Below are 17514 nucleotides of genomic sequence, written 5' to 3'. Positions count from 1 at the left end.
AAAATTTATAAAACGATCCAAATTTACGTTTATCTTATTTTCCATCATTTGCTGATTCCAAAAACATATAAATATGTTATATTTGGATTAAAAACAAGCTCTGAAAATTAAATATATAAAAATTATTATCAAAATTAAATTGTCCAAATCAATTTAAAAACACTTTCATCTTATTCCTTGTCGGTTCCTGATTCCAAAAACATATAGATATGATATGTTTGGATTAAAAACACGCTCAGAAAGTTAAAACAAAGAGAGGTACAGAAAAGCGTGCTCTCCTTCTTAGCGCAACTACTACCCCGCTCTTCTTGTCAATTTCACTGCCTTTGCCATGAGCGGTGGACTGACGATGCTACGAGTATACGGTCTTGCTGAAAAATGGCAGCTACTTGACTAAATATTGTATTTTCGCCTTACGCGACTTGTTATTATTATTATTATTATTATTATTATTATTATTATTATTATTATTATTATTATTATTATTATTATTATTATTTAAATTGAATACATTTTTGTTTAGACAAAATCCAAATAGAACACTTGGTCAGTCTTTCACGTAAGCTGTGTGTGACAAACATTTAGCCATTTAGCAACGTACAAGAACGACTAAATGGGAGTTAATGATGAGTATGGTAATGATCCTGAAATCATCCAAATCACAAATAAATATTACGTGTTCTTTTTGCGGTAAAACATTCTGCCGAGTACAAGAACACAACAGCTAAGTGAATGATGAGTATATAATTATCCCGAAAGCTCCATAGATATCACGACAGAAGCAAACATGACATAATTATCCGAACATCTGCGAAATATCTCATCAGCAATTAAGCTAAATTGTCCAATCGTCTGTGTATGTGCCAAATGGCACCGTTCATGGTATCATTTTCCATATAATATGCTCCATAGATATGGAAAGCTTTTTGGCCGAAAGCAAAACAAAACTGATCAAGGACCAAAACACCTCCCATGGTTGTTGTTGTTGTTGTTGTTGTTGTTGTTGTTGTTGTTGTTGTTGTTGTTGTTGTTGTTGTTGTTGTTGTTGTTTAGTGTTTTTGCAGACGTGGTAGTATTTTCATCACACCCAGCTCATATTTCAGAATCATTGACCACATTTCTGTTGTTTGTTCCCTTCTGAAAGCAAACACAGTCAGTTTTTTTCAGGTAGAATTGTATCGGTTTCACGGCCCTGGCTCGTTTGAAAGACATAGTTCAAAATCAAAATATGTTCCCATACTCAAAGTGGAAAATATTATTGGGCAATATGGAGTGGGGGGGGGGGGGGGGGTTAAGAGTTATTCAGTTTACATTTTTTTGTAAAATCGAATTTCGTAAACTAGACATACATCTACGTGCATTGCTTTCAATCCAAAGATCAGCCCTTGTCAGTCTCCAGAACAGTTTCAATGGCTGCTTTTGTGTACTTATCAAACCGTTCTGAAATGTTCAATAGAGGATAAGCAAGGGCAAAATCCATCCATCTATCCATCTATCCATCTATCCATCCATGGCATTGTAAACATTCGCATAATACATATAAAGTCACTGACTTTCTCCCTCAACGGGCCATCAAAACCGCGGTTATTTACCCTTTAAATATGTAGTAGTCAACTCCGAAAAGAGCAATTTATCGTGTTTGACTATCACTATAATTTTGGCCTAAATTAAGTGGCCGTTTGTCAGAAAACAAATAGTATAATTATCAGAACATCTGTTGAAAGCCCGTTCATCAGCAGTTAAGCTTGCGAGCCCATTTGTTTCTCGCTAATTATCAAGTAGCGCTATATTTGTCACAGTTTGTAATCGACCATGTAGGTTTATTTTTTAGTTTTGGACAAGTTTAGAACGCCTACGGACAGCACACGCACACATGAATGCTCGCACTCACGCACTCACTCACGCACGCACGCACGCACGCACGCACGCGCACACGCACACACACACACACACACACACACACACACACACACACACACACACACACACACACACACGCATTAACTATTCGATCGTTCATGTTTAAATGTGTTTCTGCGCTACATAAGGCTCGCCTGTTTACATCAGCTCGAGTCAAATTATAGTGACTTATTTTTTTTATATTGTTCCACTCATTTAGCAAGGATATACAGAATAGTATCCCATGTATTTCCCTTCTTCGTCTTTGTTAGTCTAGGGAGCTTATCTATAATCTAGCCCGTGTATGGATAGGCTAATCCCATGTATGAAAACAGTCATCTATGATGCCTTTGCAACGTTTAACAATAAGTGAAGAGAAAAAAAAACTAGGAACAGCGGCAAAATGCACTTTTCGGATCAACAATCGAGTCAAGCTATAGGAGACGACAAACACAACATAGTACCAGTCTTATGATGACACTTTTGGCGTTGAAATTTATTTGTACGTTGTGAAGTCATTTCAGAGCGAAAATCTCTTTTATTGGGTTATCCATGGAATCGCTTGGTATTTCGTCTCGACAGGGTGAATGAATATGATGACGTCACTATCGGCAACGCCTCGAGTGAGGTCATCAATGATATTCATTCACCCTGTTGAGACGAGATACCACACGATATCATGGATGAACGGTATGTACCTTATACATATCTTTGGGTAAGAGAAGAGATGCATGAAGGCTTGATAATTCTGCAAAGCCCTAAAGGTCACGTCAAAGCAATTAGTGACATATGAAAGCTTGTATCAAAGATGAAAAATACACGTGAAGACTGCATGTCCATAATCTGTGAACTTGTCTGACACAGCATTAACACTGTGGCATGCTTCTACATGAACGTAGACGTCAATCTAAATTAATCTGCGCATCAAAACATGTACAGCATTAATGAAACAACATTAAAACTGCGGCATGCTTCCACAATGACATTTTAGGCGTACATGTCAAGTAATCTGTCCATCAATCATATGTTTTAAGTGCTGAAATCTCATCTGTTGGCGGCAAAAGTGCCATGTATTTAACGTATCATTCTGTCAGTAACGTTAACCTTCGACCTATCAGTTTCCCATCAAGGGTCACAGCTGTGTGAATCTTTTGCTCCATCATAGTTGATTACAACGTACCTCTTCATCAATATTCGTGCCTGTTGTCAAGTAATCAAACAAGTAGGCCAGAGTGACAACCCTGACGCTGTCGCCAGTGACCCGTGACTCAGGATAGCGCCGCATTGCGCTTGCTGCTGACTTCAGAACGCACATGAAAGACGTGTTGTGTACAAAACGCTGTGACTTGATGGGCATACAGATACTAAGACTGTTTCCCAAATCGCATTCGATTCGCGCGTGATAACTACGGCGGAAATACAAACTGTAAACAGACCAAATTAAGTGTTGGACTGAGGAAACAACATGGTTATCCATGACATTATCCTATGTACATATCGCGATTGTTTCGATCCCACCCCCCCCCCCCCACCCCACCCCCTCCCAATCTGTGTACGGGCCGATGGCTTCACAGTAAACCATTTCTGAGTTCTGAGTTTTTCATAAATATTCATTTGGCGAAGATTTGCAAAAGCAAATGAATGAATGAGTATTTCTGTCATTTTCGAATGACTAAAAACTCTCTTCATGAACTAACTAAGATTCGAACATAGTTTGTAGGCCTGTGTTGATTTGTTTTCTCCCCAAGATGATTTTCATCAGGAACATAGGCCCACTGCCGAATAGACTAAACGTCTCGAGATTAGAAAGTCCTGTTATTGCTTCTGCATTTGTTAAATGCAGAAAACTACTTTGATGTACCTCTATCATGACTAACACACAGTCACGATTAGCGTCTTCGTTTCTTTTCTATCTGTCCATCTGTGACAGAAGAACAATACCATCAACTGGCATTCAATATTATTTCTCCGCAGCAGACTGAGAATCAATCATAATGGATTTTACGAGGACACAGACACAGCGATGAATACATTTCAGGCTTTATCAGACTCAGAGATGGTGCAAAGGAATTTACTAGCAGATTAGTCTTTCTCGTCTCCAACGATTTCTTCGAGGGCGGTTTGCGTCATCGGAAAGGGGGATGTTTTTACTGACGTCACGACGACCTAGTTTTCATTTGATTGACGTATGCAATGTATTGGCCCCGGCGTCCGCCACAAGTGCATTACGAAAATGTAAAGTAAACAAAACTATGGTGTTGTATATCAATTACTATTTTCTCGAATGCCTAGAAGGCTGCAACTCCAATTATAAACAATAACAGCCTAAGGAAAATATAGGACTGTCCTTGCGAATATGTTTGCTGTTCGCATTGATAACACAAGTACAGTGAACATCAGCAATATGTGTTTGAGTTTAATTAAACCCTGCTAAAGGCGAAGGGAATCAAGGGCAATGTAATGGGGAAGAGAGAGAGAGAGAGAGAGAGAGAGAGAGAGAGAGAGAGAGAGAGAGAGAGAGGGAGAGAGAGAGAGGGAGAGGGAGAGAGAGAGAGGGAGAGAGAGAGAGTGTGAGAGAGAGAGACAGAGAGAAATAGAGAGGGAGAGAGCGAGAGAGAGAGAGGGAGAGAGAGAGAGAGAGGGAGACAGAGAGAAAGAGAGAGGGAGAGGGAGAGAGCGAGAGAGAGAGAGGGAGAGAGAGAGAGGGAGAGAGAGAGAGGGAGAGAGAGAGATACAGGGAGAGGGAGAGGGAGAGAGAAAGAGGGAGAGAGAGAGAGGGATAGAGAGAGAGGGAGAGAGAGGGAGAGAGACAGACACAGAGAGAAAGAGAGAGAGAGGGAGAGGGAGAGAGCGAGAGAAAGGGAGAGGGAGAGAGGGAGAGGAAGAGAGAGAGAGAGGGAGAGAGAGCGAGAGAGAGAGAGAGAGAGAGAGAGAGAGAGAGAGTGAGATGGGGTGGGGAGGGGGGCAGGGAGAGAGGTTGATATTCTATATAGTTATTAGTTATCCAGGGTAGGCGAGTAACAGTGAAAGAATAATATAGACTAATCGCACAGACTTCCACATAACCCCGTGGACACTTACACGCCCTGTCCAAATGCAGTGAAACGTAACAGAATCATTTTCATTATTCATACGACGAGAAAAAGTCTTGAGCGGCGTTTGACAAAGAAAGTGTAACAGATAATGATTTGATTTGCTCTGGGCAGTCATACGATGAACAAGGAGTAGTCGTTCGGAAAAAAAGAACGGAAAGAATGTTTTCTTATTAAAGAAAAAAAAGAAAACAATAAAAATTAAAAGACAAAGACAACAACAAACAAGTCGCGTAAGGCGAAAATACAATATTTAGTCAAGTAGCTGTCGAACTCACAGAATGAAACTGAACGCAATGCCATTTTTCAGCAAGACTGTATACTCGTAGCATCGTCAGTCCACCGCTCATGGCAAAGGCAGTGAAATTGACAAGAAGAGCGGGGTAGTAGTTGCGCTAAGAAGGATAGCACGCTTTTCTGTACCTCTCTTTGTTTTCACTTTCTGAGCGTGTTTTTAATCCAAACATATCATATCTATATGTTTTTGGAATCAGGAACCGACAAGGAATAAGATGAAAGTGTTTTTAAATTGATTTGGACAATTTAATTTTGATAATAATTTTTATATATTTAATTTTCAGAGCTTGTTTTTAATCCGAATATAACATATTTATATGTTTTTGGAATCAGCAAATGATGGAGAATAAGATAAACGTAAATTTGGATCGTTTTATAAATTTTTATTTTTTTTTACAATTTTCAGATTTTTAATGACCAAAGTCATTAATTGATTTTTAAGCCACCACGCTGAAATGCAATACCGAACCCCGGGCTTCGTCGAAGATTACTTGACCAAAATTTCAACCAATTTGGTTGAAAAATGAGGGCGTGACAGTGCCGCCTCAACTTTCACGAAAAGCCGGATATGACGTCATCAAAGACATTTATCAAAAAAATGAAAAAAACGTTCGGGGATTTCATAACCAGGAACTCGCATGTCAAATTTAATAAAGATCGGTCCAGTAGTTTAGTCTGAATCGCTCTACACACACACACACACAGACAGACACACACACGCACACACGCACACACCCACGCACACACACACGCACATACACCACGACCCTCGTTTCGATTCCCCCTCGATGTTAAAATATTTAGTCAAAACTTGACTAAATATAAAAAGACCCCAAAACATATATTATCTGCGCAAAACGCCAAGAACTTAATATGACGCTGCCATATTTAGATTAGTGTCTCTCTTTTAAAAATCGAAGCACTGAAAAAAAGGCAAAAGATTAATGCGAAGGATGAGGTTCTTTCACAACGGAACATTTCACGCTGCACCTTGAGGGAGACAAAAGAGAAAATGGAGAAAAACATCCACCTTTTAAGTGGTTTCTTGGCATGTGATCAAATGATTACAATCCAAAGTTTTCGAAAAATTAAAGTTTCTTGCTATGTCATATAATTATGTAATAAATCCAATCCAAAGTTCTACAAAAAAGAAAACTTTATCCTCAACGGCGGAATATGTTACTTTATTATTCATACAGTGAAAAGAAGTCTACATGAGCCTTTGACCGAGAAATTTTTTGTTTTGTCCTAATGTGAAAACAATGCCATCAAAACTGAAACTCATTTGCATTGTGAGGACATTTGACCAACACGAAGCAACAATATTCGTTATAAAAATATGATCGTTATTGAAACGTAATGCACAAGTGGCCGTCTCAACGCTATCGATTTATTCTCAACTTATAAATCAAACATGACGTAAATGTAATTGTATACACCAGGAAGTGTCAAAGTAAAATTGATCTCAGCGAGCGCCTCTTCTACTCTCTCAGAACATCTTACCAATGATATTTCAACGATGACATTTCCTGATTCTTTTTTCAAAGGTCAAGTGTATTCGCTCAAAGTTTCTATACGCATTCATTCTCTTGTCGGTATCAGATTGTCTGTGATTGTTTTTGGATATCTGTCGTTGTTGAAATCATAGTGTATAAGAAGTGGGTGATTCACAAACAATCTCGTAGGATGCACACACAAAAATGCAGTCAACAAGTTTGCTCGGGTTTTAAAAGGTCAAGTGTTTTCCTTCAACATTTCCATTCACACTCAGTTTTCTTCCTATAAAAGGTCGATATTGGACTTTTGTTTTCGCTTTTTTAACAGCAATTGTTGAAGTTGTTGGTGACCTTAGACATGTGTGATCTACCTGACATGTCGGAGTTTGGAAACGCTTTACAATGAAGAGCTTTTGCTCGGTTCGAAAAGGTCAAGTGCTTTCCCTCACGCTCATGCGCGTTCTTAAGAAAGGTCGATATACGTGGTACTGGTGAGATAAGGACATCCGATGAACTGACCGCTATCAGTAGGTCCATGCATCTAGCTCAACTACCGATCCATCTATGCGACCATCTACCCCATCCTTCGACCCATGCATCCATTGACCACCCAACTAAACGCTATCAGTAGATCCTTTCGTTATGCATTCAACCCAGTTACCCATCCAACTTTCCACCAATTCAAGGCCATCCATCCAACCATCTGTCTATTCAAAAAGCCGTTACACACCGACTCATCATTCGTCAAACAGTCTAAGCTCTGCAAAAAAACATATTGCTCCCATTTCCGTTCCACAATTAAAACATTCATTCCCGCGTCCCTTCATTCAAAGTTTATATGCCATGAAAGTCCGTCCCCTTGGCTATCTTACACACTTTACGGATAAAAGACTTATATTATATGTGTCACGTGACCGCCGCCGAACGAAGGTTACCCCCAAAATCGACCTGACAAAAACGTCAGGTACGTACAAAATTCAGAATAGGCACAACTGTTCACTGTTTACATACGAGGAGAAAGCCAAATCCATTATCTATCCAGAACATGTTGTTTTGTTTTGCTATCTTGCGTATCTCTTGTGTTAAGTCATTTCTGCTTATGCAGGTGTGGATCGCATGAGCACTAGAAAACGAGAGGTTTTTGCGTCCATTTTGAGGGGTACCATGACAAAAAGCGCTGCATTTCAGCAATGGCTGAATGGATTGCTTCGAAACTTTCAGAATTAATGTTTTAGTTGGGGTACGAAAATCGGTGCAATAATTGTTTTGCAGAGTTTGTATCCATCCATTCTTCCAATCAAGCGTTAACAACAGACACATCAAACGGCGAGACCACTTCAGTAATTGGCAACGAGCACTTCTGCTAATGAACGTGGCCAAAGGGTGCATCAAAGCTAGAGATCTGACACCGATTTAGCTACATTTGTCACGTGCACGTTCTCATCTCGAAAATAAAAAGATATCTTGAGATTAAAAAAAAAGAAAAAGTGTGTGTGCGCGCGCGCGTGCGCGTGTGTATGTCTATGTGTGCGGACTCGCTCCTAAAACTATAATGCTACATCTTTTCTGGATTCCATTTTGAAATTCATTGTTCCATAGACCGTGAAGCGATATAACAACATTTAGTCAAGATCAACATCACAAGCCAATCATAGCTGAGACTACATTCAGATAGTCTCGGCTAACAGAAGACCGAGACGGGTCACGCTCGCCGCCGCGAAGCACTTTCTTTCTTTATTTATTTGGTGTTAAACGTCGTTTTCAACCACGAAGGTTATATCGCGACGAAGCACGCGCCCGTACTACTTACTGAACCTATTTTCTTTCTTTCTGAGCACATTTTTAGAGTAAACACACAAAATATCTATATATTTTTGAATTCAGGAGAAGATGAGGAATACAATGCAATCAATTTTAAATCTGTTTGCGAAAAATTGATTTTAACGACAACTTTAATGAGCAAACTCATTAACTAATTTTTAAGCCTCCAAGCTGAAATGCAATACCAAAGTCCGGCCTTCGTCGAACATTACTTGACCAAAATTTCAACAAAATTGGTTAGAAAATGAGAGCGTGACAGTGCCGCCTCAACATTCACAAAAAGCCGGATATGACGTCATCAAAATCCTTTATAAAAAAAATGAAAAACACGTCTGGGAATATCATACTCAGGAACTCTCATGTGAAGTTTCATGAAGATCGGTCCAGTAGTTTTCTCGGAACCGATCTATACACACAACACACACACACACACACATACACACATACACCACGACCCTCATCTCGATTCCCCCTCTATGTTAAAACATTTAGTCAAAACTTGACTAAATGTAAACAAGTCGCGTAAGGCGAAATTACTACATTTAATTTAGTCATGCTGTGGAACTCACAGAATGAAACTGAACGTAGTCCGCCGCTAGTGCAAAAGGCAGTGAAAGTGACGAGCCTGTTGGGCGCTGTAGCGGTTGCGCTGTGCTTCATAGCTAGCACGCTTTACTGTACCTGTCTTCGTTTTAACTTTCTGAGCGTGTTTTTAATCCAAACATATCATATCTATATGTTTTTTGGAATCAGGAACCGACAAGAAATAAGATGAAATAGTTTTTAAAACGATTTCGGAAATTTAATTTTAATCATAATTTTTATATTTTTAATTTTCAGAGCTTGTTTTTAATCCAAATATAACATATTTATATGTTTTTGTAATCAGCAAATGACGAAGAATAAGATGAAATTGTTTTTGGATCGTTTAATAAAAAAATAATTTTAATTACAATTTTCAGATTTTTAATGACCAAAGTCATTAATTAATTTTTAAGCCACCAAGCTGAAATGCAATACCGAAGTCCGGGCTTCGTCGGAGATTACTTTACCAAACCAATTGGTTGAAAAATGAGAGCGTGACAGTGCCGCCTCAACTTTCACGAAAAGCCGGATATGACGTCATCAAAGACATTTATCAAAAAAATGAGAAAAACCTCTGAGGATATCATACCCAGGAACTCTCATGTCAAATTTCATAAAGATCGGTCCAGTAGTTTAGTCTGAATCGCTCTACACACACAGACAGACAGACAGACAGACAGACAGACAGACAGACAGACAGACACACATACACCACGACCCTCGTCTCGATTCCCCCCTCTATGTTAAAACATTCAGTCAAAACTTGACTAAATGTAAAAAAAACAAGTCGCGTAAGGCGAAATTACTACATTTAGTCAAGCTGTGGAACTCACAGAATGAAACTGAACGTAGTCCGCCGCTAGTGCAAAAGGCAGGGAAAGTCACGAGCCTGTTTGGCGCGTTAGCGGTTGCGCTGTGCTTCATAGCACGCTTTACTGTACCTCTCTTCGTTTTAACTCTCTGAGCGTGTTTTTAATCCAAACATATCATATCTATATGTTTTTGGAATCAGGGACCGACAAGGAATAAGATGAAAGTGTTTTTAAGTTGATTTCGAAAAATTTAATTTTGATAATAATTTTTATATTTTTAATTTTCAGAGCTTGTTTTTAATCCAAATATAACATATTTATATGCTTTTAGAATCAGAAAATTATGAAAAATAAGATGAACGTAAATTTGGATCGTTTTATAAAATGTTTTTTTTTTTTACAATTTTCAGATTTTTAATGACCAAAGTCATTAATTAATTTTTAAGCCACCAAGCTGAAATGCAATACCAAAGTCCGGCCTTCGTCGAAGATTGCTTGGCCAAAATTTCAATCAATTTGATTGAAAAATGAGGGTGTGACTGTGCCGCCTCAACTTTTACAAAAAGCCGGATATGACGTCATCAAAGGTATTTATCGAAAAAAAGAAAAAAACTTCCGGGCATATCACTCCCAGGAACTCTCATATCAAATTTCATAAAGATCGGTCCAGTAGTTTGGTCTGAATCGCTCTACACACACACACGCACAGACAGACAGACACACACACACACACACACACACACACACACACACACACACACACACACACACACACACACACACACACACACACCACGACCCTCGTCTCGATTCCCCCTCTATGTTAAAACATTTAGTCAAAACTTGACTAAATGTAAAAAGAGAATACATTTAAAACAAAAGAAGAAAAAACAAGAAATTCCTCCGAGGTAGGAAAAACACCCCCGTCCTTACCATTCTCACTGCCACCAACTGAGAAGGTTATTTCCCTTTGACCATTAATATATCCCTCTATAAGTCCTTGTAGAATCTTAATCCACCAATAACTCCCTAACCGTGTGTTTGACTGGTCCCAATTTTTGTAAGGACCGTCTCAGGAATGTATAGAACCTGTTCACCAAGTTTGGTGACGATCGGTCCGTTCATTCTTGAGATCTATATGCGAACACAAACACACAAACAAACACATGGACCGAATCCTATACACACCCCTATACCGGGGGTGTAAAGACAAAGCATGGTCGCCAGGCGTTGGCTCACCTGATTTCAAAGCACTGAAACGTTGCAGTCACTTATTCAGAGCTATTGAACTTTTCCACAGTCGAGAAAGGGTTGAGGCACCTGAGTACTGCCTCGATCTTCAAAAAAATATTGCCGAAACCGCCATACGTTTGGGCATATATGGCGAAGACACTAAATTATAGCAGCTTCAACGGAGGCAATTAAAAACAAAAACAAAACAACAAGAAAACACAAAAGCCATTTCACAGCTGCCGCAGCGGAACATCTTTGCTTTTATTGATCTGTGTGTTGTTCTACGCTGCGTTGTCTTTTGTGGATTGCATCACGACATAAAATGTAAACAATACGGGAAATGAGATAAATGTATAAGAGGATGCCCATTGTAGCGCCGAGATAAATATAACTGGTCACATGTCAGTTTTCCATCTTCATTTATTCACCAGTAGCTTTTTTTCCTGAACGCATTTTTTGTTGTTGTCGTTAGTGGCAGTGTTCATTAATCATAATCAACGACAACAAACAAACAAAAAACAAACAAACAAACAAACCACAACCAAAGAACAAGCATGATAACAAATAAGCACATAAGACAAATTAGACGAATCACTGCAACTCACCTTTTCATACATAGTCATGATGACGACTTAAAACGATGACGATGACGAGTAAAACGAGGCCAATATCGTATGAAGCGACAGCAGTCTTATATCAGCAAAGGCATAAGAAGAAAGTCAAGGACAGAGCACAACCCTCAGAAGCTTGACAAGACAACGACTGTCACTCTCGTGATCACATCTGCATCAAGCCTCAATTCTGATGTTTGGCAGTCATGTTTACAAACATAATCGTCTTTCTGTTTTCCTCGAACATTTCTTCAAAACTGCCTTCCTTTTACAACAAAACAGGCAAAGCTTGAAGTCGCCTGTTATGTTATTTCGCTGAGCAAGGCAGAATCTGACTGGATACAGTTTTCGCAGTTATCAAAAGCTGCAACGTTCAGTAGAATAACGAAGTCGAGAAGGCCGACCGTTTGAATAAATCAGCAGTGTAAACTTGCAGTAAATTGCTTAGGCTATGAAACACGGGCAGCATAAGAACCCAGGAATGTCCAGGTTCTGGGAACGGGCGAATCTGCAATAACACATGCGGAAGACAAGACGTCCAGATGGAAGAAAAAACCCGCCCCGTGTGTCAGTCAATGTTAGGGTTGTAGTGGAGAGAACCCCAGCGGTCGTTTCTCGTATGTATTCACCCGCTGCACAGATTTCTGCCAGCTTGAAGGGCAATGGAAGGCCTTTGAACCATCTGGACACTGCAAACGATGACCTAACACTGCTGGAGTCGTGCAAAGCGCAGAAAGTTTGTTAAAAAACGCTGATGCAGGGGTCTTGGTCTCAAGTCTAGCGAGACAGAGACTGAATGCAAGCCGAGCCTTCGACGGATTTTTCTAAACTGTCTTTGCATGTATCGCCGTGCGCGACTATTGTGAGAGAGCGAGAGAGCGGCAAAGGGTGAGAGAGTGAGGAGAGAGAGGAGGATATATGATGTGGAGGGGGTCGAGAGACAGCCAGCAGCGACGATCACAACAGCCCTGGCCACGTCGTTGTTACTGATCGATCCGCCGGTGGCCGTGCGTTGCCGCAATGCTGTAGTGTGCTGTAGCATTGCTGCGCAGCGCCGCAGCGCCGGTCGCCAGATGCTTGAGCTGCTGCTTGAGAACAGGCGCTAGGTTGTGTGGTTTTGTATTCTTGAAAAGTGTGTGTGTATGTGTGTGTGTGTGTGTGTGTGTGTGGTGTGTGTGTGTGTGTGTGTGTGTGTACGTGTGCGTGTGTGTGTGTGTGTGTGTGTGCGTGTCGTATGCGTGCGTGCGTGTGTATCTGTCTCTCAGTCTGTCTCTCTTTCTGTCTATCTCAGTGTCTGTCTCTCTCAGTGTCTGTCTCTCTGTGCCAGTCTCACGGTGTGTCAACTGATTCGTTCATACACCGGATGTTTCCGTTCGTACGCAGGATGTTTCCGTTCATCTGAACCCTTATTTGCAAATGATCACCAAAATCATTGCCTGTTACATTTCGCTTGAACAGAAGTTTATAGAAATCCATGGCTTTTGTACAATCACTTGTCTTTTGAAAACATGCCGATTCCGTTCATACGCCATGATTCCGTTCGTACAAAAGTGCATGTTTCCGTTCGTACGGTAAGGCGTTTCCGTAAGAACTAAGATGAAATGAATTTGCATAAAACTGTTTTGACGAAAACAGGTGTCCGTTCGTATCACTTTCACCAAATTGTTTCCGTTCGTAGGCGTTGTATGACATTCGTGATTTTGGTTGATGCAAATTCAATACGTCTTATGGTTCACATAGGTCCAATATCACTCGTAGGCGTACTCTGTGCTATATGACGACCATTGGAACACACATAACTTGTAGTAGGGGCCTGTTTCTCCCTGATCAAACGAATGTGTACGAACGGAAACGTTTTTGGTACGAACGAAAACATGTGATTTGTACGAACTGAATCATGGCGTATGAACGGAATCGGCATGTTTCCAAGAGGCAAGTGATTGTACAAAAGCCAAGCGAAATGTCGTAACAGGCAATGGTTTTAGTGATCATGTGCAAATCAGGGGTCATATTTGATAACAGAGCGAGAAAAACAAGAATGTTTTTTAAAATCAGGCAATTCTGCTACGTTTGGCCCGCGGGTGCTATCATGAGGATTACTAGCACCTTGGTACTTATCGTACGCATAGCCCAACCAATTGGCTACCTAATTTTTGCAATATCACAAAAGTGCGCAGCCAACGCGACTTACCGCCACGTTGTTTTCCCGAAGCAAGTGCCACAAATAAGGCTGTGTGAACGGAAACATCCTGCGTACGAACGGAAACATCCGGTGTATGAACGGAATCAGTTGACACGCCGTGAGTCTGTCTGTATTCTGTCTGTCTGTATCTAGCTGGCTGTCTGTATTTGTCTAAATGTGTCGCAATTAATTTCTTGAATGTTTCTATTGCTGTACGACGATGACTTTGACGATGACTTTGACGATGACTATGATGACTATGACGACTATGATGACGACTATGCCTGTGTGGCTGTTCGGGTATCTGTCTGTGTGCGATTGTGACTGACTCCGCTTGTCTGCTTCTTTCTGTCTTCCTAAATATCGTTTACCTTGTGCAGTTTAGTTTCTTGATGCCTGCGTTATCGTTATTTTCTCCACGCTTTCTGAAACTAAATTTCCTTCAAAGAATATAATTGCAATAAATAAGTACATTATATGGGTTTACTTATTCACAGTCATACAACCAAAAAGATCACATGAGTATGGTCGAATTAGATAAGGCACCAACGTGCAACATGCGCGCGTGCACATGATGAAGAGTTGCTAGGGTATGTTCAGAAAGCACATGGCTGTACTTGCGCACAGTGAAATAACCTAGACTTATCGATGCTGTTCACATCTGTAGCTGTCTGGTCATGAAGAATCCATAGACAGATCGATTCTTCTTCTTCTTCTGCGTTCGATGTTAAGATAATTGTACGGCCATATTATCGTGGAAGCGTAGACAGCCGATTTTCTCCCCACGCCAAGTTGGCTGCTGTCTTCCGTCTTCGGTGGTTGAGGTTCTTACTCAGGGTTGCCTCCTCCCCAAGAGTAGCTGCCTTGCTGGGCTGTCGAGTCCACTCTACCCGGGTTTGTTGTCGAAGTTTTCCTTCTCGTAGCCTTTGCCTTTCCCAAGGCGCACACAAGGCAGTGCGGGTTTTGAAATCGGAGTTGTCCTTCTCCTAGATGAGCGACCATCCAAGGTTGACGAGCCCCATCTGCCCGAAGCAGCTGGTTTTAAGGCGCCAAGGACCCGCCTGCATCCCTTCTCCTGTTAGTCGAAGACAGGGCCCGCCACGTGAAGGCCAGGAGCTGGATTTGACTGTCAGAGGTGTTTGGAGACACGAAGCCATATGGAGCATTTCTTGGGAAGTAGGCGCTTATCTCTACTTCCACCCCGGCATAACAGTCCTTGGGCCCCAGATCGATGTCCTTGTGAATGAATCCATAGACAGATTGATGTCTTTGTGAATGTAACTTTTTGTCTATGATTCCGCCTTCCATATGCCAACCTTTCATTGTATTTTTATTCTTGATTTTGAAACGTTAGCAGTCTATTTGTGTCTGGGTTTTTTTTTGGTTTCTGGTAGATGTTGTTAACTCTTCAGCATTTAATCGAAATTGGTCTTACTTACCATTTACCCTCTAGCGGCAATTCTGTACATACTTCTTTATTTTTCGACAAGAGCAGCATTATTTGTGTCCACTTACCGCCAAGATACCTATAGAATAGATTTCCATTTATGACTTAGGTGCAGAGGCGGATTCAGGAGGGGTTTCCGGATCCCCCCCTTGCCTAAAAAAGATTTCACCAGATTGCTCCATTTTCCTTGCTTTTTATCAACATTTTCCGGGGGGGGGGGCATGCCCCCGGTCCCCTCTAGGAACCGGCCTTTGTCTTCTGAGTGACGGTTTTGGGAACTCGTTGGGTAATTTGTTGGCTCAGGTTACACCAGATCGGTCAATTGTCCTTGTTTTGATCAAAATTTGTCTTCTTAAATTTATATTTGGAAGGAGTATTAGGGGAAGTTCTTGGCTCAGATTGCACCAGATTGCTCCATTTTCCTTGTTTTTATCAACATTTTCCGGGGGGCATGCCCAGGAGGTTCGTCGCTTCGCGCCCTCAATTAAACGCTTCGCGTCGTCAAATTGTCCCAAAAAGAAATTTGGAAACCCCCCCCCCCCTTGAAAATGATGTGATCCGCCCATGTAGTTGAAGCAATAAACATCACTATTGTCATGTGTAAATAATTGCCTGTCTTTTCTTTAAGAAGTGGGAAATCTATGCAAAATCTGTATCATATTTGTGACCCTCCACCACGGGATGAGTCGCATGTCACTTTTGCATGATTTTCATATTTTTACATTTTCCTAAAGAGTTTTTTTATGCTCTATCCAGTGGTGAAACCCGTTTTAGAAAAGAGCGAAAACTGTTTGAGTTATAAACCTGTGACTAAGGTGACGCTCACACTGTTACCAGACACTCCCTGGACTTAGCGCAGAACCGCGCGAGGTGACATGCGACTCATTTCGTGGTGGAGGGTCACATTTCGCTTCTTCAGACGTACGCAAAATCCTGACATGTTTTTCTTCCAAGTTCAAAACTTGTGAACCCTTTCCCATCCTTTCTGGCTATTTTTTATTCTCATCTTTGATTGTCAAGAGTGACATTATTTGTATGCCTGTGTGAAAGACCGCGATGCCTATAGAAGGACTAGCTTGGATTGCAAAGCCACAGTCGCTGTGAGTGTGTCTTGTCTGCCCAGTGTTTAATGTCCTTGATCTCTGCATAGCTCGGGAAAGAGGAGAGAGGTAGATGGACAGTGTGATGAAAATATTGGGCTGGGGTCAGTTTTGTGAGGCAGAAATGTCTGACTTTATGATGCCAGGGTACAACAGCCAAGAGCCTTTTTAGTGTGCGTGCGTGCGTGCGCGCCGCGTGTGAGTGAGTGTGTGTGAGTGTGTGTGCGTGCGTGCGTGTGTGTGTGTGTGTGTGTGTGTGTGTGCGTGTGTGCGTGTGTGTGTGTGTGTTTATGTGTGGGGGTGACTTCAACCTAATACTCCTAAATGGCGAGACATTAACGTAACAAATATGACCAGGATTAAAGTCAAACACACACATACACACACACACACACACACACACACACACACACACACACACACACATATACACACACGCACACACACACACACAAACAAACAAACACACACACACACACACACACACACACACACACACACACACACACACACACACACGCAGTCCATTACTCAATTACTAGCCTCTAACCCAACGGACAGATCTGATAGGAGTATTTGAATTTTAGAATTTAAATGCGTGAGTGAGAAGGAGGAAGTGGAAGACAATGCATGCCAGTCAAAATCTCCATAACACAATTTTCACGGAAATTCTAGCAACCATGCATCTTTTTTCCACTAAGAGAGACACAAACAGACACATTTTCAAGCTTGTTTGTCCTTGACTTTAGTTGTTAAAATCATACCAACCAGCGAAACATGAAAACAAAAACAAACAACGACCTGAACAAAATCATGAATTGCCACTACATCCCTACAAAAAACACAAAAAACAGACACAAAAAAGAACTCAGGCTAAGAACAAATTTGTATCACCAACTTCCTGTTCCCTTTTTTTCTGAGCACGACAACAAGACACCA

General features: G+C 41.0%; 1 protein-coding gene across 1 annotated transcript in view; it reads right to left on the bottom strand.

The window, feature by feature from the left end:
- The window catches only part of LOC138958897 (synaptotagmin-17-like), a 59009-nt gene extending 46359 nt beyond the window's left edge, over positions 1–12650 (bottom strand). Inside the window, exon 1 of the mRNA XM_070330218.1 lies at positions 11841–12650. Within this exon, the coding sequence (XP_070186319.1) occupies positions 11841–11858 (18 nt within the window). The 5' untranslated portion in view covers positions 11859–12650. The remainder of the gene's footprint in view (positions 1–11840) is intronic.
- Between the last annotated feature and the right edge of the window lie 4864 nt (positions 12651–17514).

This window comes from Littorina saxatilis, linkage group LG2 (assembly GCF_037325665.1).
Source record: "Littorina saxatilis isolate snail1 linkage group LG2, US_GU_Lsax_2.0, whole genome shotgun sequence".
Classification (NCBI taxonomy): domain Eukaryota; kingdom Metazoa; phylum Mollusca; class Gastropoda; order Littorinimorpha; family Littorinidae; genus Littorina; species Littorina saxatilis.
The sequence above is the reverse complement of the archived record's forward strand: the minus strand, read 5'-3'. Positions and strand labels throughout refer to the sequence as shown.